Raw genomic sequence first — 26,504 nt, 5'->3', positions numbered from 1 at the left:
ATGCTTGCAGGGCCCGCTATTGGTGTAAAAACTTGCCAATAACATTCGTGTAAAGCTCAGCAAGCATGTGCCATGGAAATTTCAGTCACATACTAGTGCTCAATGCCTTTGTCGTGAGAGTAAAGCAGACAATAGAATATGCAACAGGTTCAAGTTTCCTGTTGTCTGCTTTACTTTCACACACAAGATCAAAAAACAGCGCGGCTACTTGGGACAAACAGAGAAGGGAGAATAACGGACAAGCGCTGTCCGTTATTCTCCCTTTCACACACAAAGCACTGAACAGTAGTGTGCAATTAAAACTTCTATCAAAGAGGCACATATGCTAGCTGAGCTTTACACAAATGCACCATTCCTGAAAACATGCTAAGTGCATAGGCATACCAGCATGTGAGGTTGTAAAAAAAGCATTTTTTTTTTTTGCTTTATTGCAAAAACTGCATGCATAAATAGTCTACACTAAAAAAATATCGATGTTAAGGAATGGCATGGTAAAATGCAGGCCAACTGGAGTATTAAGAATCTACTTAAATAATTTTAATTATCCTTGGCCGTGACAGCTCTTCCCTTGGGGAGGTGGTGGAGGAAAAGGTATTTATTGAAACCTAATATTTCGGAATTAGCGAGGAGATGAGCGAGTTCTCTGTGGGCGGCCTCCGCAGGCCGGGATTCCAGGAGCAGTTACTATCCTGTGCATTTGCTCGATCAGCTGTTGCTGGTCTTTCAGGCCTAAGATGGAAAGAGCAGGCTGGGCTCCTCCTGCAATAGAAGGGAAAATGAAATTCAAGTTATCTGTGCTGAACTTTGATTACACATCTCCAAGGGCAACTGCCAGTTTCTCTCAATTGCTTTTTACAGATGGCACTGTACGCATGCATCTCCATTCAGAACTGTCACATACTATATAGAAAGGTCATATAACTGCAGCAAAACCCATGCAGAACAACAAAAGATACAAACGTAGTTTGACCAGAACCTGGCATTCAGTATTTTAATGTTTTTATGTCGTCTTTTTGAACATGCCACTCTGACCAAACATGGCATGTTATGCTTGCTGCTATGCGCCCTCAGCAATGCCCAAGACATGGAGTGCACATGCAGAGAAATTAAGCATAAAGGATGCTGTATATGAACATAAAGCACAGCCAGAGCATTGCAGTATTACACAGGTACGCATTGGCGGCAGAAACCTGCATTTTGAGCAATTTAACAGGCAGATTTCTAAAGTCATTGTTCCTGCTCTGAAAAGAAGTGATCAATAATAACATCATTTAAAATTGTTACCTTTTTATTCTGTAAACTGCACATTTAGCTGGTTTCCATGTACCCTCTACCGAAGACATTCCCTGGGCGTGTCGGGGGTATATCGACATCAACATCTAGGCTACAAGCGTCTAGAAAGCGTCTCCTTAGAGCAGCTGCGACGAAGTAACTTATCCGATAACATGCAAGCTGCTGCAGCAGAATAAAGATAGACATTTGACATGTGGCAAAAGCCCAATGTGGAAGCATAGCCCGCCGCAGTGATTGCGCAGTGTTCATCCTTCTACAAGAGTTAAAAGTAAAGTTATTTGTTTACCCACAGCGCTATATGTGACATTACAATAGCAAGGCTTATAGTTACACAAAACACAAAAAGCTGACAACCACAAGCTCTTGATGTATTACCGGCAGCATGCAGCATGGATGTTAGTTACTGAAATATGGTTGCATAATTCTGGCAACCAGCTGTGCATGTATGTCATGGATTTCTCAACTACGCACAACAAATTACAAAAAAAATAATGGTATTCATAAATGCAGCCAGCTGTTCACAAGAAACATTGTAGCTTTTTTATGGGGAAGGTAATGGGCGCCAAAGAAACTGCCCCTGTAAAGGTGCCTAATTTGCCCCTATGTAATATCGGGGACAAGTGTGTGGACTACACAAACTGCAATCAAAGCACATAACTTTCACATCGACCAGGAAACTCTGACCATACTTGTCGATGTGAAAGTTGAACGTTAGTTCTTTCATGTGTGCAAGAGAAATAAGGTCAAAATTCGTTTACATCGCGATTCTAGCCCAAAATCTAGACATACTGTCCAGAGACTTTCGCCCCCACAGTATAAGCCACCACTTGGGTAAGAGATTAATAAAAGAAGTGTATAAAAGACATTAGTGCTGTTGGACAGCCATAGCTATAAAAATGGTATTGACATTGGAGTACTGCCTTAAGGCGGAGCCTAGGGCATTACAAAAGCAAGAGTTAGTGTCCGCTGGTCCTCATTTGAACGAACAAAAAGAGGGGGGGGGGGGAAGAAATCTACCTCAACTACATGTTTTGAGTGACACCAAGCCGCAGTTAGTATTAAAGATATCACAGTTTTGTGGAAGATTTGGGAGCGCTTTGCTGCTTTTTTACAGGATTGGACAAAAGAGCTCACCATCTTCAGAAAGGCACGTTATATAGAAATGAAAATAGTGAATTTACTGCATCTGGCCACAACAACTTGCACACGGAGAGGAAGATGAACTGAAAATTTTATACATGAATGTACGTATTTACAACAGGTGAAACAATGACCATGATCTATGCCGAAGAGGAAAGAGATCAAAATCTAGCTCAGAACGAGTTCTCCAGGCCGCGGGGCCATTTCATTAACTTCGGGACTCCGCCCACATTTCTCATCCCCAATGACAACGAACTCACACATGACTGGCTAACAAACATTTTGGCATGTCTTTCCACTTTCATAAGTTCTTCACCCTCTCCCTAATACAAGCAATGCAAAAGGGACAACAAATTCGTTTCACAACAAACGGAATTTAGAGAATGGACCTCGAAATGATTGGCTCACTAGGTCACATGCCAAACTCTCTCCCCTAGGAAAAAAATAAAAAAAATTAGAACGCATCAAAACGGTGTCCCACGTGCGCAACCATTGTTGCCCAAAGCTTGCATCCTTGGCGGCTCCTTTTACAGGGCAATTATTGCAATTATTGGCGTCCGAGTCAGCACCATTGCGGACTACATCAGAAGAGCCAACCCACATCCTCCCGCTCCGCATCATACCGTCACTGTTACGCACTTGCCCTTTTTCAACGCCGCCATCTCCCACCATTGTTGACATCCAGGGTTGGAATCCTCAACGAGACCCCACTCAGCGCACCTGCACTGAATAATTGTCACTTTTATGGACTCCCCAACAAGGAAGAGGGCCTTACACACTTCAAGCTGACAGTGTTTTTTCTTTGAACGATAAGCAGTTCTTCCAAAAGAGGTGCTCGTTTCAAAGCTGTGCTGCCTCCGGGTGATGGGTCCAGTCAACGTACTAAGGACCCTTTAGTTGTATACTGTTCGTAAAGCTCCTTAAATAAAAATGAGCCCCCTACATGACACAGCAACGAGAACAAACTGCCTGTCCCCGCGTCTTCGAGTGCGACAGCAAAGTCCTCGGAAGAGGAGACTTCTTTCCCTCTCTGCCTACGTTTCCGTTAAGCACTGTAGCTGCTGTAGCTGCCTCTCTGCGTGTCTCTCCGTCTCCTGTCCGAGGGCAAGTGGGAGACGGCCGCAGCTGGGCATTGAACAGGTGACCCAAAAAGAGCAGACTAATAATGGTGCCTAGCATACCCACCGATCCCTTACAGAAATCATTAAAGAAATGAAAGCAACACATCAGATAACGCTACAATGTTTCTAAGTGCAAAGTCGACAACTCCAAGTGATATAAATATATGTACATCTCCGCACATTAACTAGACAGAAACAGTGCAGAGTAAACTAATAATTCAGTGTCTAGCAACACTATTAAAAGGGGATAAAGGCCACGGGGGGCTGCGATTATTAGTACCGTTTTGCCTTTAAACTACAATAACATACTTGTTGCAAGCTTAAAATCAAAGATTCACACCTGTCCCACCCACAACAATGGAACACACATCTGACTCAAGTCTGCAGAGAAAGAGCAAGCTAGACTATTGCAGACGCACCCTTGGTTATTTTTCTGGCATTTCTGAGGGTGAAGAATCTGACTTGTCAGTAGCATGCATATGAATAAGAATCCTATGACAGTAAATACATCAGATTTTCTGGAGTGGCTTTTCTTTGCTGACCACATATGAGGTGAGCTATAATTTATCCAACTTGGCCTAGGTTTATTCTATGAATAACAAAGCTATAGCAGGTACACAGTCGTCCACTCAGGCTGAACATGCGAGTGCGTGGCATGCACTTTTTGAGATGCCACTGCATCCATCGCAGCTGCACACCGTAGCGAAGAGGCAGACAGAGTGAAGTACCAGCCTCTAGTCCCTCTACCACCACTGGGGTCCCAAACTAGGGACCCCTTGTTTTTGTCAGGACAGGCCCCCTCAGGGTCAGCTAGTGAGTAACCTCCTGTATTCGTATCTGATGGCAATGTTTTCCACCACCACCCACAATACGCAGCTGCGCATCATAGCAGATGTGCAGCAACAGCTCCTGGTCCTTCTATGCATAAGCCACTTTGCCTTGATGCATGCCTGCGCACCATAGTAAAGAGGCAGACATGACGCAGCAGCTCATGGTACCTTTACACATGAGCCCCCCCATTGTACTTCAATACGCACCATAGCAAATATACAGACTACGTCACACAGCAGCTCCTGGTCCCTCTATGCATAAGCCATTTTGCCTCAATATGCACCTGCGTACCTGAGCGAAGAGGCAGACGTGAAGCTGCAGCTCCTGGGCCCTCCATGCACAAGCCACTTAGCATCAATGCACGGCTGTGCACTGTAGTAAAGAGGCGAAGGACGTTAAGCAGCAGCTCCTGGTCCTTCTACACATCAGCCATTTTGCCTCGATGCGCATCTGCACACCGTAACAGCCAGATGTGACAAAGAAGCTCCTGGTTTCTCTACACATAAACCACTTTGCCTCAATGCACGTCTGCACACCGGAGCAAAGAGGCAGATGACGTGAAGCTGGAGCGGCTGGTCCCTCTACGCACAAGCCACTTAGCCTTGATGCATGGCTGTGACGGATGCATTGCTATTTTGCAAACTGCATGCCACACATTCCCATTCAAGCTAAGAGTGGACGACTGTGTAAACGTAAAATACTGGTTATTTACTTCAATGGACAATGACAAAAAGTAACATGGTGGACAATGTAAAAAGAATTTGCTGCATAAAGTTTGTTGAAACCAGCTCTACATCCTACATGTAAACAAGCTAAAACCTTAATGTCGAAGGGATGTCCTGTGTGTTTAAAATCATCACGCTCAAACAACTTCAACACTGACAATCATGATTCAATATTTTAATAATATAGATAATGATAAAATACTCACTTTTAGCCATACCAAAGAAATGAGAATGCAAAGGGATGTTGCTGTTTTTCCCCCGTGGATGACAGTTTTCCATGTTCAAAGTGCTGCTTCCTGTTGGCCTACGAAATCGGCTACAGCAAATGGCATCTGAAAAATTTTTGGAAGCCTCATGCTAGTCTTCAACGAGAAAAGCATTGCCATACAGAAGCAGAACACAAATACTTTTACAACACACTAAAAGCATTAACTGCGGTGCTGTTTTTAGGATGACTAGGTAGAGGTTTTGCTGTAGCAAGCCAAATGTTAGCCTTCAATAAGGAAAGCATTCCCATACAGAAATAGAACACAAAAACTTTTACAACACATTAAAAGCATCAATTGCACAAATGCTTGTAAGATGACCAGGTACAGGTTTCTGCTATAGCCCACATCATGTGACCAGCGGTTATCAGAAGCCTTGTATGTGAGCATGATGCCCTAGATTCAATTTATGGCTATCACTGTATTAACAAGCATGGGTTTAAAGCTACTTTAATATGATAATCTAAGAACATGGTAAGAGCTTTCAGTGCGAGACATAAGCTCTGTATCATGCACTATAAGGTGCTGCATGGCTCTAGTGTAGCTTTGGCATTATCTCGCTGTCAATAATGCAGTGAAGTTCTGAGGAACCTTTGAATATCTGTAAGGACAAAGCAAAAAGAATTTTGTTTTCATCTCACTTTTGCTCAAAAGAGCCCGCGGCTTGCATGGCCTCCCAGTACGCCTGTTTTGCATAAAAGAAGGCGTTACAGGCACCAGAGCTCGCAGCCCAACTGTATCGCGGCGGCGGTATGTCAAATTCGTGCGAGAACAGCGCAGAACAATGGGTCAAGAAAAAGACAAGTGGTGACTTTTTTTTTTCTCTCATTTCCTTGTCCGGTTGTTCTGCGCGGTTCGGTCCCACATGCATAACAACCAACATGCGCAAGGTGCTGTCCTGGTTTGTCAAAGCTGAAGGAGAGTACTAAACCTTTAGTTATTTAGTAGCTACAGCCGTTCCTTCTAGAAACTGTAGTTGCCGTAAAGCTCAAGAGAGAAAGATCAGCGGCTGTCCATTAAAAAGAAAAAAAAACGCGACGTTTTCACAAGTGTAGGCATGTCGCACGATAGGCTCGAGTGCAAAAGTTTTCTCGTATAGTTTTTACAACTCAGCACGTTGCGCATGGTTAACAAATTAACTCCTTTAAAGCTCGGGCAGGCACTCCTTTATCAGAGACAGAGAAGTTGCGCGAGTTACTGGCGCAGCGTCCAGTAATGCCGAGAAAGATGGCCCTCAGACTTGAGGCTGCACTTTAGTTAGTCGGCGCGGAGCCATCCTGTCAGTCTCGCCTAAAACACTCGACGGTTCGGCTGCTGTACAGAGCTGTTTCCTTACCCAAAAGCTCAGCACCATCGGTGCATCGAAAAGTTCCACTAAAGAAACAAAAGTTCGGTGAAATACTTACTTTGGAATCGGCGGGTGAACAAAGTGTGCCAGCCGCACCAAGCCACAGCAAAAACAATGCTAGCAGTGCATTACAGCCGTAGGTATTTGTAACTGCGCAGAAAATGCAGAACACAGAAACGTGAAGCCATCTTACTTCAACTTGTCAGGTGGATTGGATTGGCTCATTTCAGATTTTTTTGAGGATAGGTTCGGTTTCGTTCTTTTTGAGCTTGCTGCTTGCTGCGTCTATTCAGCCACTGATTAAAATTTCACCGAATCATCATGATAGAAAAATGTTTAATGGTCATTTAACTTTTAATCAGAAATTTTTGATGGAAGAATTCAACGATGAAACATGCGGAAAATAAAAAAAAACTGTTTAATGGAAACGCTTTCTATCGCATCGATTCGCTCTGGCATCATATAATGCAGACTTGACGGTATTACTGATTTATACGCAGTTCAGACGAGCACGACTACTACAAACTATATCATAGCTGTGTAAAAGCAAATCCAGTGGCGGACGTACGGCGGCTGTCCGCTGGGCGAACGGATTCGACCATCCGCTTTCGTACGTACGCCGGAATTCCGGCGGACGTCCGAAATCGGCCGCCGAGTTGCGGCCGAGTTCGGTTGTCCGTCGGACGTCAGTGGCCGTCTGGGAAAGTGATCGCTCCTTCTGCTTATATGCTTCGCTTATTATTAAGGAGATTATTAAGTTGGTTTAGACCTTAAGGCAGAATATTAGTTTAAATAGTTTAGTCACACAAACAAAAAAAAAACACGGAAAAGAAATTATAACCGAGCTTTTTTTTGGTTGAAGCGCCGTACAGAGGAAGAAAGTAATCATATTTACACAGGTGGAAGCAGGCTCAAGCATTTTAGAACAGCTCAGGGAGCAGTAATAAAGTAACTTCGGAGCAGCTTTGAAGTAATAAAACTAGAGTTTTGGAGCAATCACATTATGTCTTGGAGCAAGATTCTAGACTCGCTTTTAATAATAGAATTCTAGCTTCCTCACTTAACTCTTTGACTGTCGAATATTCTGAAAACAAAAAAAATCACCTCCAGTGTCAAACTATTTCAAACGCTATGCGTTTAGCGCAATACCCGTACTGCAAAAACGCCGCGGGACGGCATGCAGCCGCAGCACCTGTACGGCAAAACCAGTCAAAGGGTTAAATAGCAGCAAATGGAATGCTGCCTTCTACACTTCATAATTGAAGATCGTTTAACTAAGAGATTTATACTGTTTTGTAAGATTCAAAGGTGGACTTCACCACTTTGATGCACTCAAGTATTGCCACTGGTTTGAAGTTCACATCAATGAACAGTACATTTCTGCTTTCTATCTTGTGCACATTCTTTTTGATCCTGCGCCTGTGCCGATAAATTTCTGGGTACTGGCCAGTAATGCCTTCAGGGAAGATAGGTGGCACTTTAAATATAACCTTTTTTCCCTTCAAATTCATTACTTTATGGCCTTCTGTGGCTGCTCAAATTATTGCTTGAGCTATCTTAGTTTCAACACACTGGCGATAGGCCCTGTATGACTTTAAAACACTTTGAAAACACATTTAGTGACTGGCACCTAAGTGGCATCACCTCCATAAGAGTTCCAAGTGTGCTTTTGTCTGTCGTAGGCATGACAGGCTAGATGGTGAAGCACCTGCTTGTATTCACAGCAGAATCGCTACAAACAAACCGTGTAGTTCGTTACAGGTGGGCAAGTTTCCAATGGCTCGTAGTCATCATCGGCCAGACTATACCAACTGCAGGGTGAAGGCCTCTCCCATACTCCTCTACCTGTGCTAGCTGCATCCACTTTACTCCTGCAAACTTTTTAACCTCATCTGCTCACCTAACTTTCTGCTGTCCCCTGCAACGATTTGCTTCCCTTGGAATCGTTTATTACCTTAAGCGAACATCGGTTGTCCTCTCTACGCATTACATGCCCTGCCCATTTCATCTTCTTGATTTCCACTAGAATGTAATTAACTCAAGTTATTTCTCTAACTCACTCTATGTGCTTCCTATTTTTTAATGTTACCCCTACCATTTTTCATTCCATAGTCATCTGCGTTGTCCTCAACTTAAATAGAACCCTTTTCGTTAGCCTCCATGTTTCAGCTCCATAGGTGAGTAAGTGTAAGATGCAACTGCTGTATACCTTCCTCTTGAGCAATACCGGTAAGATACTAGTCATAATCTGAGAATACTTACCAAATCCACTCCATCCCAATCTTATTCTTCTAGTTATTTCCCTTTCATGATCTAGATCTGCGGTTACTACCTGTCCTAAGTAAACATATTCGTCTACCACTTCCAGTGCTTCGCTACCTCGTAGTAGTTTGGTGCGCTTGCTTCACTCGCTGATCTCATTTCCCTCACCACAGGCAATTCAAAAGGCCGGGAGTAGGTGGTATATCAAGTGCACAGAACATTTTCCGTAACGAATTCCTCAAATTTGCTTATAAGCAAACATTATGCTGCATACTAAAAGTAATATTAAAATTTTATATGTATTAGGCTCGGGTGAGATGCATTACACCTCTGCTACCGGTGTGCTGCCATCGTTTTGACTACACCAGCCACATACCCTGTATACAGAACTCATAACAGACCATTGCCCAGCTGCGCTTCTCATAGTCGCTTAACTTAATTGTCTCGGATTGCGGTTCTTGCTGTCAATACCAGTAATGGCCCACTGTGCGGCAAAACCGTGCTCCACTAAATTTAATGTCAGAACATTAATGCAGTCGAGTTGGAGCAATTTTGGCGCAGGGAAAGCAGGCTGGAGCAGAATGGAGCAGCACTTCCACCCCTGCATTTAGGATGAATGCTAAGAAAGGAATACTGCAATCAAATTCTAAATTCTAAGTTCATTCTAAGTTCGAAAGGCAAGCCACCATGTCAGTGTTATCACTCAGTATCCTAATTTCTAAGTTCAATATCACAGGAAAGACAATTGTGCCAAGCTCAAGCTTAACACCGTTCAACATGATCCAGTTACATATATATATATTCCTGCCGAACATAATCACAGTTCCCATATTGTAAGGAATCTTTATTTATGTGTTTATTGATACCTCATGTGTTTGATACCTTATTTATGTGTTTATTGATACCTCAGAGGTCCTAATGCAAGACTTTACAGAAGGAATGGGCTTGTGCACAGTGATAAATGGCGACAGGCTAGTGGTATACATGGCTATGATTAGACAGGTTCTTCGATGGCAGTATTGAAGCTTACAGGATCACTGATGCGGGATGATTCTAGTTGTGAACAGTGCTTGCGAAGAATGACTCATGAAATGTAGTTGTGCGGGCATGCGGTGAAACGCCACTTTTACGATGACCTGTGCGAGGTGTTGTGATAAAGCTTGTGATAAAGTCAGGGGCATGAAGTACAGTGACGAGAACGAGACTGTAACAGAGATTTCATGGCAGAGATGCTGAAGGAGTATTCGAGGGAATGAAACTGGTGGCATGGTTTTGAACAGGCTCATAAGGTTCAGTAAAGTTACAGTAGTGTGGATCAACTATATGATTGGTATATTAAAGTTGTGATCACACAAGTATTTTGTAATCTAGTAATTTTACACAAGAAGGTGCCAGCCATGGGTAGGTTACGATAGAGGTATCCAACAGTTCTATTAGAGTAATTAGTTACATGGCTTACAAGGCAAGACAATGCTAAGCCATTAGTGAGGTGAACACCAAGGTACTTAAACGAATTCTTTGAAAAAGTAGTACTAGTGTTAATTTTGTAAGTAGGATGTGTCGTTTTGGCAGTGGTGAGAAGAAATCAACAGCTTAAAGCTTCTCAGGGACGGAGGCCACATAGCACATCACTATTGTATGCGAATTATATATAGATATAAGGCAGAAGCGTCGGACGAGTTGGTTACAGAGCAGCGAAGTACACAGTCATCAACTAAAATGTGGATGGTAGAAGTTACTGAAGGGAGATCGTTAAGAGTAAGGGACAGTGCTTTGTGGAACACATAGCTGAAAGAAAACTTTGAAAAAGAGGACTGGGTATTAGCAGTAACAAACCGCGAGTGGTCGGTCAGAAAGCCTTGGATCAAACTAGTGGATAGAGGTTTGCTCAATTAGGCAGCTTCAGCAGAATGCGGGCAACGTGAAAAATGCGTGCAGACAGGCGACGCAACTTAGGAAAAGCGGTAAAAGAAAATCGAGTACCGAGCCTGCTGGATATTTTTTTCGAAGTTAATATTGGGATATATTGAGGGCGAAAGGCACCATTTCGGCTCCATCTTAGTGCCTACACCCTGTGCGATTCAGGGAACGTAGGAAGGGGTGAATGCTAAATATTTTTTACACACTCTTGCACACTACGCGAACGCGCACACCTCGTGAATAACGCGAAATAGAAGTGTCCTTTCGCTAAGGCAGTTTTGGGAAAACTGCTCGCAGCTTCGAAAAGACCCGTTTTATCTGGAGTGCCCGGCATTGCAAAAGAAAGAGCACATAAACACTTTTCCAGAATCAGCCAAACGATCACATACGGTGATTACATAAACACCGCAACCTTCAAAACGAAAGCCAAGACCACCTACACGTTGAGGATATTCTTCTTCCATGGCAGCACAAACCAAATCACGATCCCCATACACAGGCCTTTTACATACGCTCTTGGTTTCTAGTATGCCACACTGTGCACCATTCATGCTTCAAAAATAAATCCAAGACGCCCTGTTCGTGAAGCAACACGCAAATATGATTTGTTGCAGAATGAACGGAGAGACCGACGGGGTCCGCAGGTAGGAGCACTCTTTCAACTTCCGTGGATGCACGAAGCCTCTACTGCGTCTATCGCCTCTGTCGTTACTAACGTAATCCATGAAGAAACTGCAAGATGAGCACTGAGGCACGAAATGTGCACGGCGCAAAAATCGCGATTCACACGACCACACATTCCAAACGTCGTTTACAAACACACGACACGTGACCTGCCTTTGGCTTTCCTGCAAAAACCCCAATCCGAAAATAATAAACAAAGCCAAGCCAATCCATGGGTTGCAATAACGATTTGCTTATTTTCACCCGGTTGCACCAAGCTTCTAGCTTATTCCAACCGGGTCGCAGCAACGCCGGCCATCAGAGGGTGCGTTCCAATACCCCCTCGTAGACGTCTACTTATGGTGAATTCCAATCGCAGAGCAGGAGCACTTCCAGAGCAACGTTTTCTGCTCCTTTCGGAGCAATTGTCTTCCAAACGCAGATCCGGAACACGGATCGCGTCTTCCAAACGCAGAACGGGAGCAATTGCCGAGCAAGGTTCGCTCCGCGGAGCAGTCAAAACTGCTCCGCCAAAATCGGGGGAACCGACCAGAAGTTTGCGTGACGTGACTTTCCGAGCGGCGCTTGCGCATGCGCTAGCTAGCGCATCCATTTCCGGTGGCTCGCCGCGTTGGCTTCAGAGACAACGCGCCGCTCCATAGCAGACGATCAGTATTTGCCGCCGCCATGGATGGTGATTCGCGTCGCGCTCTTGCGCTCGCTTTGCTTGAGGACAGCGAGTCGGAGAGCAGCAGTTCCGACTCATCTGTCGAAGAATCAGGAATCAACTATTTATATGTCCATCGTCCGTGTAAACTCAAAGCCGCGCACGTTACAGCTCGGCTCTGGAAGACTGCAAACATTCGGTACGTGAACCGAAGTTTTCTTCCATATTAAAGAAAGGGCTGAAGGAGTCTTACCGTGTGTGTCCGGGCTCGGCTCTTCGAGCAAGGAGGATATAATTGCGTAAACGGCTGGTGTAACCTCCATATCAAAGGGAAGAAAGGCTGCAGGCTTGCAAAGCAGACGACGCGAGCGCACGAAAAGCGCGGGCAAGTGCAAGGAATGATGGGTACTTTCTCCATCTGGATGGATGGATGGATGGATGGATGGATAAGGCTGAACCCTTTGAATCGGGCGGCAGCGCCACAGGCCGCCTAGCCGTGAATAGTACTATATAGTGTGGACCTATTCTTGCCTTCCTTTCAGCCACCAATCAGCTAACCTTCGTTTGGTTATTTCTACCCTTTTAAAGTCTATTTTCCCTTCATTATCCTTAAACCCCAATGCTTTGGCTAAATCTGGCCCATTGCCTTGAACTATAGGGCGGAGCCCTTTACAGGAAATTATTAAGTGTTCAGGCGTTTCCTCATCCTCCCCACACACCCTGCACAGCGTGTCTATCTCTTGGTACTTGACTCGGTACGTCTTAGTCCGCAATACTCCTGTCCTAGCCTCGAACAACAATGGGCTGCCCCTAGAAATGTCGTAAATGTTTTCTTTGGCTATTTCCTGCTTGAACGTTCGGTACATTTCTAATGCTGATTTAGTCTCCATCCCTGTTTTCCACAGACCCCTCTCTGTTTCCTTAACCTTTTTCTTAATTGATGATTCCTGGCTGGTCCCCCTACTGCTGTCCAAATATTTTCTTGCCAATTTTCTTGTCCGCCTTCTCCATCTTGTGTCAACATTCCTCATGTAGAGGTAGCTGAAGACTTTCCTAGCCCACCGCTTTTCTCCCATTTTTCTCAATCGTTGCTCAAACGCTATCTTGCTACCAGCTTCCCTGCTCTCAAAAGAAGACCATCCCAGGTCACCCTGCACACCTTGGTTTGGCGTATTCCCATGAGCTCCCAAAGCAAGCCTACCCACCCCGCGCTGTTTAATTTCCAACCGTGCTCGGACCTCTGATCTCATACTCAGGACTGCGTTGGCAAAAGTCAGACTAGGAACCATCACCCCTTTCCAAATCCCTCGCACCACTTCATACCTATTGTAATTTCAAAGCGCCCTGTTTTTCATGACGGCTGCGTTTCTACTTCCCTTAGCTGCCACATATTTTCATGCTCCGTTAGGTATTCAGCTCCAGTATTTATCCACACCCCCAGATACTTATACTTATCCACTACTTCCAGCATGTCCTCCTGTATCCTATGTTCGCCGGCCTCATTATCATTAAAAATCATGACTGCCGATTTTTCCTTGCTAAACTGCAGACCTAACTTATCTCCCTCTGTACCGCAGATATCCCTCAACTCCTGCAAATCTACCCTGTTGTCAGCCATCAGTACTATATCATCTGCATACATTAGTCCTGGTAATGACTGTGGGATAAATTCTCCTTGCTTGAATAAAGAAAGGTTGATGCCGAGTCCACTCCCCTCTAGTTTAGCCTCTAATCCTTGCAGGTACAGCATGAACAACAAAGGTGACAGGGGACATCCTTGTCTAAGCCCCTTCTTTACCTCTACAGGCTTCGACACCTTTTTTTTCCATTTTATTAGCACTTCTTATCCTTGTAAATATCTTTTAAAAGATTAGTTACTCCGCTTTCCACACCTAACACATCCAGAATACTCCATAAGGCTTCTTGAAGTACACTGTCATAGGCTCCTTTGATATCTAGAAAAGCTAGCCATAGGGGTCTGTGTTCCTTTTCTGCTACCTCAATACACTGTGTCAATGAGAACAGATTGTCCTCTAACCTCCTTTGTTTCCGGAAGCCATTCTGCAGCTCTCCCAGCACCCCCTTGCTCTCTACCCATGCCTGCAGTCTGTCCTTTATAATCTGCATCACCACCCTGTAGACCACTGATGTTACTGTTATGGGACGGTAGTTGCCTATGTCAGCTTTGTCCCCCTTTCCCTTATATATCATGCTCATTCTACTTAGTCTCCATTCATCAGGAACTTTGCCATCCATTAACATTTTGCTCACCACCTCTCTTAACATTTCCTTAGACTTTGGGCCCAACATCTTTAATAACCTAACAGGAATACCATCTGGGCCTGCTGATGTGCTACTTGGTACTCTCTTCTCAGCCCTTTCTCACTCTCTTTGTCCAATTGGAACAATTGCACTAACCGGTCTATCGTCCTCTACTAAGGCACCTACTACATTTCTTTGTTCTTTAAACTTTTCTGACATCGTTAGTTGTATATGCTCTATTGCCTTTTCCCCTTCTAGCCGAATACCTTGATCTGTAACAATAGACCTCTGCTCTAGGCTAGTCTTATTACTCAGGGAATTCAAGTGTTGCCAGAATTTCTCAGCTGCATTTTTATCCCTTTTGTTTACTTCTGACAGCCACTGGGAACCTTGTCTTCTAATTTTCTCATTGATTAAGTAGGATGCCTCCCTTCTACATTTTATGTATTTATCCCATTTTCTCTCAACGTCTGCTTCTGGGTCTCCCCTATGCTTAGAATATCTGTGTTCCCTGGAGGCTTCCTGGCGTTTCTATATGGCCTTCTTTACCTCCCCATCCCACCAGCTCTTTGGTTTTCGTCTTGTCCTTTTTTTCCTGACTCGCACCTTAGCCAACTCTAGCCCAAACAGTCCCATTAACTTTGTGTATGTGTGATGATGGTGATTGTGGCGAGTGTGCGGGTGGCTCGAAAGGAAGTGAAGTGTGGCCGCGTGCGGGGCGTGCCAGTGCGCGTGAGTTTGTTCCGACAAGCGAACGGGTCGGACGTTCTTGGGCGTCGCTGGCGGCGGAGTTCATCGTCCTGGGCCTGGCGTACAAGGCCGGCTCGCCAGCACCTGCCGGGCACCTGGTCCGGGGTCTGGTACTGCCCAGCGCTTCGCCATCCGGCGAACAGCTTGCGGAGGCAGCTCGACCGCTCCATCTTGCCTGGCCGCCGCACTTGTGCTGCCGCACTGGTGCCGCACTTTGCAGTACCCGGGCGTGACGCGGTACCCCGCGGTACACCGCAGTACCCCGGACTGTGAAGCAGACGCCGGACACAGACGCCGGAGCGTGGCCTGCCGCGCTACCGAGTCCTCGGGCGACTGGCGAGAACGGAGCCCGCGTCACACCCCGGCCGCTGGTCTTGCCTCAACCGGACTCGCCTGCACCGGCATCTAGTCCACGAGCGGAAAACCAGAAGTAGGACGGTTTTGTGTTGGGACATATCCTATTAGGATAAGCTAGGCTGTATGCATGTCTGTTGCCAGTTACGTTAATTGGTCAAGAAAAGAAAAGCGTCCGTGTGTCTGTGAACCTGCTCTGCTACCTGCCCAGAGCTCCTGAACGGACCTGGGCCCATATATAACATCACAATTTGGCGAGCCTGCCAGGATCCTAGAAATTAGTAGATTCAAGGAACTAATCATTCAGAGAGAGGGCAGAGAGTCGAGGACGGGTTCACACGCATCGCGACGTTTGAGCAAAGATGGACCTAGAGCGTCTAGCCGCGTTGGGCGCTCAGCTGGGTTTCTCAGGCTCCGAGCTGAGAGACTGGATAGATAAGGAACGCGCGGAGCAAAGGGCCGAACGTGCTGCTGAAAGAGAGCAAAGTCGCATAGCCGCGGAGAGAGAGAAAGAAATCTTGGAATTGAAACTCAGACTCCAAGAAGGAGCGAGGAGCAACACGACAGATGATATCGAGCCCATAGTGTCAGCGCCACAAGTACAGCTTTTCAACCCTCAAAAACTGCTACCCCTATTTGACGAGCGACGAGATGACCTGCATGCCTATTTGCAACGGTTTGAGCGTGTGGCAGTGGGACAGGACTGGCCTCAAGATAAATGGGCGATGGCCGTAAGTATGTGCCTAACTGGGGAAGCCTTGACCGTGATCGGCAGGATGTCAGCTGCAGATTCATTAGATTATCAAAAGGTCAAAAAGGCTCTTCTGCAGCGCTTTAAATTCACGGCTCAAGGTTACCATCAGAAATTTCGAAAAGCTCGAGCAGAAGATGGCGAGACGGGAAGGCAGTTAGCCGCCAGGCTTTCGGGTTACTTCGACCATTGGATCGAAATGGCGAGTGTTCCCAAGACATTTGAAGACCTGCGCGATCATGTGATCGGTGAACAGTTCCTGCGGTGTTGCCACCCGAAACTCGTTGTGTTTCTGAAAGAATGGGAGTGCAAGACACTCGACATCATGGCAGACGCAACCGATCGATACTTGGAAGCTCAGAACTATTCGAACATCGGTAAAGTCCCTGACGAAGAGAAACCTCATACCAAGAGTTCCGTCAGCCTGCCGAATAAACCCCAGTTGCGGTGTATGTTATGCAATCGTCCAGGACATCGGGCTTCCGATTGTCGCACGTCCACTAGACCGGTGCTCAAGTGCAACTCGTGTGGAAAGGTCGGACACAAGGCCGAAAACTGCAGGAATCGACACCAAGAGGAAGAACAGAGTGCCGCATGCTCTGCAATTCAGGCTCCCAAACGTGCTGATCATCTTGACTGGCATACGGCCCGGAGCCCATCCGACTCTAGCAGTTGGGCGCAGGTCAGTAAAGACGCACCTCAGAATTCAACAGGAAGAATGCCCATTGTAGAAGGGTTTGTGATGGGGAAACAAGTGTGCGTGCTTCGAGACACTAGTAGTAATGTCGTTATTGTCCGCCGGGGTTTGGTCCCAAAGAACTGCTTCACAGGGCAAACCGAGAGGATAGTACTTGTCAATGGTACGGTAACCCAGTTACCGGTGGCAAGAGTACCAGTGGACAAGCCATATTTCAAAGGCGAGGTGACCGCGCTTTGCAGGAAGCGGCCCTTGTATGATCTCGTGCTTGGGAATATACCAGGTGTCAGGGCCCCAGATGATCCCAATCACGACTGGATGACCTCAAGCAGCCTAGAGCTTCATACCTCGCAAGATTCCCGAGAACAGGAGCGACCTGTGAATTTTAGACGATGTGTTGCAGCCTTGGCCAAGCCAACGGAAAAGAAAACACCGCTGTGCGTGCCACCCATTCTTCTGTGTGACATGACAAAGAACCAGTTAGCAGAAGAGCAGCAGAAAGATGTATCCTTAAAACGGCTCTTCCTTAAGGTAGATAAGGAATTCCGATCAGGTAAAGGTAATTCGTACCATTTTTGTGAAGAAGAGAAAGTCCTTTACCGTTATTACTCCACGGCGACTGGAAGAACCATCAAACAGATTGTTGTGCCCCTGGCATTCAGGCATCGAATCCTACGAATGGCGCATAAAAAGAACACGTGCGAACATCAAGGAATCAGGCGCACCACTAATTGCATACGTGAGGAGTTTTATTGGCCTAATGTACGCGGAGATGCCAAAAGATTTGTTAGGGCCTGTCATAAATGCCAAAGTATGGCACTAACAACACCAACTCATAACCAACTATCACGGCAGAAAGAAAAGGAGGGAAAGTACTCCAATAGCAAATATCCTCCAACTGCGCACCAAGTATTAGCCGCAACGGAATTAGCCTGGAGACATCCGACGGTGACTCCACTAAAAAGCTGCCTGTGAGTCTGCGTCGTAGGATTCCCTCAAGAGCGTCGAGGAAGGTCAAGTCACCACCAATTTGTCACCACGACCAGATGGCAGCTGTGCTCATGCAAGGTTCACTACCTTCATGTACATTGGTGCAAGTTTGGTGAGCTGTGTATGAAGTGTGAAATAGTGTTTCTGGTGACTAAAAATAGATTTAAAAAACGAACTCGGGTGTTGGATTGTGAAGAGTTTTGTGTGTGCTTCTGATTATTTGTGGTTAGTATTATGTAGTTTGTTTTTCCCCGCCACATCTTCCCCCTCCCGGCGCCAGAACAGTTGCAAGAAACTGTCTTGGAACGGGGGGAGGTTGTGATGATGGTGATTGTGGCGAGTGTGCGGGTGGCTCGAAAGGAAGTGAAGTGTGGCCGCGTGCGGGGCGTGCCAGTGCGCGTGAGTTTGTTCCGACAAGCGAACGGGTCGGACGTTCCTGGGCGTCGCTGGCGGCGGAGTTCATCGTCCTGGGCCTGGCGTACAAGGCCGGCTCGCCAGCACCTGCCGGGCACCTGGTCCGGGGTCTGGTACTGCCCAGCGCTTCGCCATCCGGCGAACAGCTTGCGGAGGCAGCTCGACCGCTCCATCTTGCCTGGCCGCCGCACTTGTGCTGCCGCACTGGTGCCGCACTTTGCAGTACCCGGGCGTGACGCGGTACCCCGCGGTACACCGCAGTACCCCGGACTGTGAAGCAGACGCCGGACACAGACCTGCCGCGCTACCGAGTCCTCGGGCGACTGGCGTGAACGGAGCCCGCGTCACACCCCGGCCGCTGGTCTTGCCTCAACCGGACTCGCCTGCACCGGCATCTAGTCCACGAGCGGAAAACCAGAAGTAGGACGGTTTTGTGTTGGGACATATCCTATTAGGATAAGCTAGGCTGTATGCATGTCTGTTGCCAGTTACGTTAATTGGTCAAGAAAAGAAAAGCGTCCGTGTGTCTGTGAACCTGCTCTGCTACCTGCCCAGAGCTCCTGAACGGACCTGGGCCCATATATAACATCACAGTATGTCCACTCTGCTTTCTTATCCTTAGAGATTACTGCTTCAATTTGGGTGCTTGCTGTTTCTATTTGCTGCTCCGAGTAAAAGATCCCATCTGGCTGGTCATCATGTTTCATTCCTGAATTAGTTTTTATTCCAAAACTCATCTTGTTACATTTATGATCACTGCCTAGACTCCTGGCACCATGTTCATGACCCTTAGCCTATCGTACATCCTGTGTGACATTATCGCATAATCTATTGTCGAATGCAGACTCCCTACCTCCCACGTTATGACCCCGTCACACTTCTCAGTATTGTTACAGACAACTAAGTCGTGTCTTTCACACATATCCAGCAGCATGGTACCTGTCGAGTCTGTGTATCCATCTATATCTTCTATATGAGCATTCATGTCCCCTACTATAATTATTTCGCATCCTTTTCCTAGCTCATTAATGTCACCTGCTATACATTCTACCATTTTTTTGTTTTCCTCTTTGGCAGTTGCTCCTGTCCACAGGTATACAAAGCCAAGGAGTGTTTGCTCCCCTGCCACTTTTCCTTTTAGCCATAAATGTTCCTTACATTCCTGTTTGACTCTTTGCCAATTTGTACTTTTATGGATGAATGCCCCAGTTCCCCCTCCCTTTCTGCTGCCCTCTGTTCTGTTGCAGTATTCCCATGCATAATCAGGGTTTTTGGAAAACCTTGATAGAGCGCAAACACACACGACCACTAAGGACAAGAGACGAGACACAAGCGCTTGTGTCTCGTCTCGTGTCCTTAGTGGTCGTGTGTGTTTGCGCTCTATCAAGGTTTTCCAAAAATGAACCAACTCGCCCAAAAAGAAGTGTTAATGAAATAATCAGGGTTACAGGGTGGTTGCTCCATGTCCCGAAGATGCGTCTCCACAAATCCATCAACCATTAACTTCTCCTGCCTAAGCTGCTCGTCTATTTCCTCCCATTTTAGCCTATTCCTGCCTCCTTGCATGTTAATATACCCTATGTCTGAATTAATTTGGCTCTTGCGCTTATGCCTGTTGCTTCTCCTATGGCTTCTATGTTTCCCTAGTCTATGTTCGTCCTCTTGGTCGCCTTTGTTTAAACTGGTGGCTTCAGGGCCCTGGGCTCTCCTAAAAAAGCTGTTGCCTGGCGGCCTATCCTGCCTCCTACCCTCCTACCGGTGGCCCGGCTGTAGTGGATGCCTTCTCGTGCAAACGGGTGGAGGCCGGCCTCGTACACATCCCTGTTAACCTCCATTGTGGTGTACCCAAGTCGTCGGCTTAGGCTCCTAATGACCCGGTTGGCTTCGACTACTCTCCCCTCTGTACTGCTGGACTGCCCTTCTACTTCCGGGATTGTGCATACAGTCACGTGTACTTTCTCAGAGGCCTCCTTTATGTTATTTATACCTACTTCTAACTGCCTCCCGAGATTCCGGCTCGTCCCCTTCAAGACATCATTGAGTCCAGCATGGATGATGACCAGAGTTTCTACATCCCTGTTGTTCCCTACCACCTCCTGGGCTTTGGTCATCGCTTCAACCATACCTTTCCCCGATTGGGCCTCCACCTTCAAACGCCTGTCACCCTTCACTGTTGCTAGGACAGCTTCCTCAAACCTTGCTACATTTGAGTCCCCCACCACCAGAACTCTCCTACGATCCGGCCTTTCATCTCCAGCTTGCGCTAACTGCCGCCCGGTTCGCTCTCGTTGGTTCTCCTGTCGTAGCGGCGTTTCACCTTTCTCGCGCGATTCCGGGCTTGTCGCTAGCCCTCCCGCGAACTGTTTTGCTACTTCGCTGTAGCATCGTGTAGCCGCCTCTTGCGACTCCACCGCCACCGGGTGATCTTCTCTGCCCGCCTCCTTTCCATCTCCGTCATCATGAGGGGTCTTAACGCTGGTCTCATCCACCCCCTGACTTTGCTCCGACCCGGGGTCTTTCGCTGTCCGCGCTATAGTGCTCTAGAATATTGGGCAGTGTGACGACCGGCGGCGGAGAGCGGGCCGCTTTTGCGATGACAAGAACCGACTCCCACGAGAGGGCGCGACGTGCAACAGGGGTGCCACGTTCGCTGCACGGCGCGTAGCGGCCGCGGGATAGCGGGGGTACAGAGGAGGGTTGCGGTTCTCTTTGGAGCGATTTTCAGACGCTACGCAATTAGTGTGATAATTATTAAAGAGGCTACTTATTCCAGGTGCTTAAACGGATCCCTGCCATTCTTTTACGTCTATCGGGAGACATCGTGCACGCTTGGGTAGTCCTTCGGAGCAGCGCGCGATTTTTGAATCGCTATCTGAAACTCAACATTTCTTCCTGCGGACAGTTACAAATCGTCCAGATGAGCAATTTGTACTTAAAGTTTGCAATGAAGCCTGGTGTTTTGCATTCGTTCTTACCTTAAGGGAATAGAGGCTGCTGCCCAGGAGCGCTATTGACACGCGGAGAAAAACAGTGTACATGCGAATCAAAGCTTGTGCTTCGTAAGGCCTCTTTAGGAACACCTATTTTTTACAAACTTTATTTGCGAACACCTGCTTACATTTTGCAGCTCGTGCTTATTAATACATAACAACGTTTATCTTAAATCGACAGTAATCTGTAATATATCTCTTTATTAGGTGTTCTTTATGTGCCCTAATCACCGCTTATAGAAATTACAATTAAATACCGTGTGCGAGCAAAACACATTTATTCACTACCGCACTAATTTAAAGCACTGTGGTATTTACCAACAAAAAAAAAATAAAATAAACAAGGTATACATGACTCAAGCATTTATTCTTTGTTCGTGATTAACGCTTATATCGCGAACATTTGTTTGCGTGCCGCTAACTAAAGGGCGAACAAAAAAAAAGTCAAGTACAGCTAGGGCATTACTTCAAATAAAATATGAAAAATTAAAACCGTCACATACGTAATACTTTCATAGTGGGCACTTGAGTGCGGACGCTTTACTGGCATTAAATGGTACCAGAGCAAACAAACAAAAAACAAAAATAAAAGCACCGATAATTGCGCGACGAATTGGCAGGCATGATGCAGTTCTTGGCGCGCACCGAGAGAAAGCGGAAAAATGCGAAAAAGATGACGAGCACCTAATACGCAAGCAATTAATATAATGCGAAAATCAAATGCGGACATAATGCGTGTTTATTCTTTGAGTGTGTGGTATGGAAATATGAGTAATCGACTGGATATACTTGCAACTACTGCTTACCGCACTATATATAATCGGGCTACTTGCCGCGGGTGCTCTTTGCAGTAATAACCAGACTATAATTGTTAACAAGGTTGATATTACACGTGAAATACTTTCAAGGGAATTTAATTATTTTCCCTTTGGGAACTCTTGTCGTGATTCGCTTACTTCGCAAAGAGCGAAGCCGCAAAAACACATTAAATTTCATTGCTTCAAGTGGGAGCTTTTCTGGTGCTCCAAGTAGGTAAACTTTTTGAACCTTCACATTTTACAGGAAGTTTGCAAAATCTGAAGTGCAAAGCAGTCGAAAAGGACCGTGCATCTGAGCCAAATTTTTGAGTAAATTGCGACCTAGCTTCGAACCTATGGCGCTATTTTTGTTCGTGGTGAGAAACCGTGCCGGCCTGACAACCTATCTTTCGCAGAAGGATGATTTAGCGGAAGCGAATTCAGCGTACCCTATAGCCTCTGCGTCCTCTATTTTCCGTCGTTATTTTTTTTCAAAGCTATTCATTTTTTTTTATTTTGTATGTACATAAAACAGGACTAGAGCGATCTTCTGGAGGCAATGACTTGCATATTATCGGTGGCTTGCGCACCCTAGAATGGAAACATTTTCTGGAACAATTAGGTCATTGTTAAACTATAACGCATTGAGATTAAATGTTTTAAGTATAGCGCACATCTCTGGGTATTTATAAAGCTACCCGTTACAACAATGTTTCAGACTATGGAGAGAAAAGAAAATGGTGCGTTCTTAGATTAGTGTACAGTTTCACAAATTGTTGTCTCTTAAATTTCGACGCTTATATCTTTATACGCGTTTGATTGCAGCCTGTTTGTGCACTGCTTTCTTCTTCCCGGGCCTTCATTTGGTTCTTATGCTCGGTTGTTTCCTCATTTTTTATTGTTTTTATTATATCCATTTTTTTTTCGTCTTTAGCTGCCTGCTTTCTTCGTCATGCGTTTGCCGTTCCGCGCGAAAATTCTGAACCTTTATTCACATTCGCGGTTTTCACGGCGCTGCGTGCCTTCAACCAACCCCTTTCTCCTTCCCTGGTAGGTGACACGTTTCTTTTTATTTTCCCGTGAAACTTTTACCTACCAGTTCTTCCACCTTTCCTGACCCACTGTGTTCCGTTATTCAGTAGCCAGTTGGCGTGGTGTCGTTCGGTTTTCATGTCCTTACTTTACTATATCTCTACCTCCATGCGGGGTAGTCCACATTTATTTCATTCCAACTGAATGCCGACTTCTCTTGTGGCTTCAGTGGCGTACTGTAGTCGGCATAGTTGGCGTGAAAAACAACGGAATATACCATTTTGGACTGTTTTGATAATGGGAATACTGTGACCAGTTTTAGTCAGCGCTCGAACGCACGTGTTGTATGTTTCACTTCTTCATACAACCTGCCTCCACACAGCACTCTTTTCAAAACGACTACATTTCTGGACGTGAATTAGGTGCTTTAGGAATGCTAAAGCAAGCTGTACGGCGAGTGAAGCGTGCTGTGCGAGTCGTACGCCGGCCCTCTCCAAGCTGTTTTCTTCGGAGCCAACTGCTGTCATGTTACTTCCCCAAGGTGTTACCGACGGCCAAAATGGAAAATAAGTTAGGTGGTTGCTAACAGTACTGAGCACCGTTAACCGGCATATTTAAAAATCTTGTCGCGAACAGCTCGAGACGACGCACAAGCAAGCAAGAACGTACAGTCCGCGCGGTATCCGCCCCGCCGCACAGCGCGCATACGCGGGCGCCCGGACGGCTGACACACCAGTTGCTGGTGGCGCCCTCTGCGCTGCGGCGCCTCCGTCATCGCAAAAGCGGCCCCTCGCTCCCATGTATTTCGCGGCGCGGTCGACACACTGCCCAATCTTCTAGAGCACTATATCCGCGCCATAAGCGCCTTCACCTGACCTTCCAGCTCGGCTCGCTTTTGTTGTTCTTCCCTGAGCTGAGACCCTATCTCCTCTATCTGGTCGGTCTTTGCCCCTTCCATCCTAACCAGCTCTACTGCCTGTGCCTCCAGCGCCATCCTTTTCTCCCTCTCAACCTTCAGGTCCCTCCCGAGCTCCTGAATCTTTACGGCCCATTCACCCTCCAGCCTCAGAATGGTCTCCTTAAACCTAACGCACAACTTGCACGAGAAACTGGTCTCCCCCGCGTCATCTAAGCTTTCAAAACCAGTTTCATCCATGTAGCACCAGCGCCTGCACTCGTCACATTGCACCAGCTCCTCGCCCCCCATGTCTTCCTTAACTTTACGACCCATAGGCAGCCCGCCCACCTACCTAGGGAAAAACGGTTACCTCCGCTTTCCCTGGTCCTATGATTGAAATTAGTGCTTTAACGCATGCAGGAGAATACGCTTTCAAAGCTAAACAATAAATATAAAAGCGCACTTAGCTGGGAGCATGCTCTCCGCCGGATTGAGGCGTTCTGTGAAGTCCACACCCAGGGTTGGTTGTAACAACTTGGTAGCCATATGTAGCCAAATCGAAGTTGGTACGAGGTGTGCGAGCATGTGTGCGAGGTGCAAGTAGTATGTAGAACATACTGCATGCGTTAAATGTGAAATTACAAAGAATAGTACAGTGGCAAGAATATTGCCTAGAATAGGTGATAGACTGATAGACTACGTGATCGCATGATGATAGGTTTACGTGAGTTGGACCGCGGCAGGGTGCAAGCGCAAGTAATCGCGGTGTTGACGGCCAGCCCGCGGCCCGCACGCCCGCGGCCCGCACGCCCGCTCATTTGATCCTCGTTATCATGTGGATTAACGTATACGACCGTCGTTACGTAGTTTTGATTCTTCAAAGTTTCCTCACTTGCATCTGTGATGAGATGCGTCACGTAACGCATCGCTTTCTGCTCGCATTGAGGTTTGATGCTGCCAAGTTCTACGTAGTACATATACAAGCGGCGCTGAAAAAGCTGCGTACCGCCGGCATGTCTCTAGCCCAAGCATCGCGTCATTTGTGTTTGTTGTACAACTATACGTGTGTTTTGTGCTTACCGTGAGATGCTGTGATGTACGGATTACGTCCTACGAGAGTGCTGTGATGAGTGCGTCAATATCCGGACGGAAATCAATCAGTGTGTTCGTTTATGACCGGCGATGTTCCACGTGCATGTCAGTGTTTATTAGATGCAGTGGTAATTTATTTACAGGCGCTGTGCAACAGTCGGACGAAAATAAGTCATCGACAATTTGTTATCAGACTGCACTACAGAGCTCAAAACTCGGAAAATGGGAATGCGCATGATGCAGTTTTCGCATGTTGGAGTGGACCGAAAAATAAGTACCCAGCCCACACCGCCGGGATGGGCATTACTAAAGGTGAAATGGTTCAGGTTTCTGTAAAATAGCTGCCTGGCACAGCACCTTCCTAAATGTTCAGGCTTTGTACTATTGTTGAAGGCCACTTTATCATTAATAAAGGAACGAATATGCTTTATGTGTTAATCACTAGTGCTTTTTCAATATATGTTCATTTTTTTTTTTCGTTTTTCCTTAGTTTTTTTTTTTTTTGTTTTTCATGCTAGACAAACACAAATAGTACTTTTAAACTTGTCAGACCAAAGCTGAACATGAATATCTGCCATGCATGTGACAGCTTTAATGCTAGAAAGGTTGACGTGTATAGCATGTACGTAGACGCTGCGACATCTTAGTGGCACGTTCGGCTACTTGCCCCAAGGTCGTGATGTTTAATGCCAGTGATGGCAGTCGCACTGTGGTGCAGGTGAAATGCAAATGCTTCTGTTTCCTGCAAGATGTCAACGCAAAGTACAAAGCCCGGGCAGTCAAATTAGTCTGGAGCTCTCCACTACGGTATTTTTCATAGCTACATATGTCACTTTAGGATGTGAAACCCTACATGCCACAGGTAGGCTGCATTGTTTTTTAGATTTTGTAACCTCTCATCTATGTTTTGCAACATTTGGCTAATTTTAGTTCTCAAACAGTTGTTAAAGATGAAACCGAAGCAGTTCTTGGCATGGTTTCCTGCTTGGATTAATTTGCTAATTGCAGTTCTTTGAAACTTGCATCGATGCTGGACAGTTGAAATAGCAGGTAGTTGAATTACAGAAATGATGTGGATCGTGCATTTCAGTTCTGACAAATGGAAAGTAACGGTCCCCTCCTTGCATGCATAGGTGCCCTTAGACAAATACATACTCGGGTGTGTGATTGTGACGCATATCAAGGGTCAACAGAAGGCCATGTGGAGCCAGGGTGATATTCTTCATGAAGGCTAAAGTAAA

General features: G+C 46.2%; 1 protein-coding gene and 1 long non-coding RNA gene across 2 annotated transcripts; both read right to left on the bottom strand.

Annotated features, from left to right (window-relative positions):
• Positions 1 to 296: 296 nt before the first annotated feature.
• LOC146172075 (uncharacterized) lies at positions 297 to 6,917 on the bottom strand. Its single transcript, XR_014702631.1, has 3 exons — positions 6,783 to 6,917; positions 5,317 to 5,442; positions 297 to 759 (listed from the first exon to the last, which is right to left on the bottom strand). It is a non-coding gene; the product is annotated as an uncharacterized LOC146172075 (long non-coding RNA).
• A 13,041-nt stretch (positions 6,918 to 19,958) lies between these two features.
• On the bottom strand, positions 19,959 to 24,480 carry LOC146172074 (uncharacterized). Its single transcript, XM_084586118.1, has 2 exons — positions 24,145 to 24,480; positions 19,959 to 20,994 (listed from the first exon to the last, which is right to left on the bottom strand). Exons 1-2 carry the CDS (start codon positions 24,478 to 24,480, stop codon positions 20,131 to 20,133), a joined length of 1,200 nt encoding a protein of 399 aa, XP_084442244.1. The 3' UTR covers positions 19,959 to 20,130.
• Positions 24,481 to 26,504: the final 2,024 nt, after the last annotated feature.

The sequence above is a fragment of the Amblyomma maculatum genome, unplaced genomic scaffold (assembly GCF_055883805.1).
Source record: "Amblyomma maculatum isolate TAMU_Amacu unplaced genomic scaffold, ASM5588380v1 scaffold_14, whole genome shotgun sequence".
NCBI classification, from domain to species: domain Eukaryota; kingdom Metazoa; phylum Arthropoda; class Arachnida; order Ixodida; family Ixodidae; genus Amblyomma; species Amblyomma maculatum.
The sequence above is the reverse complement of the archived record's forward strand: the minus strand, read 5'-3'. Positions and strand labels throughout refer to the sequence as shown.

Coding starts and splice junctions, on each gene's coding strand:
- LOC146172074 (XM_084586118.1), bottom strand. CDS start 24,480: ATGGGGGGCGAGGAGCTGGTGCAATGTGACGAGTGCAGGCGCTGGTGC. Junction 20,995..24,144: donor GAGCCGAGCTGGAAGGTCAG/GTGAAGGCGCTT, acceptor CCAATATTCTAG/AGCACTATAGCGCGGACAGC.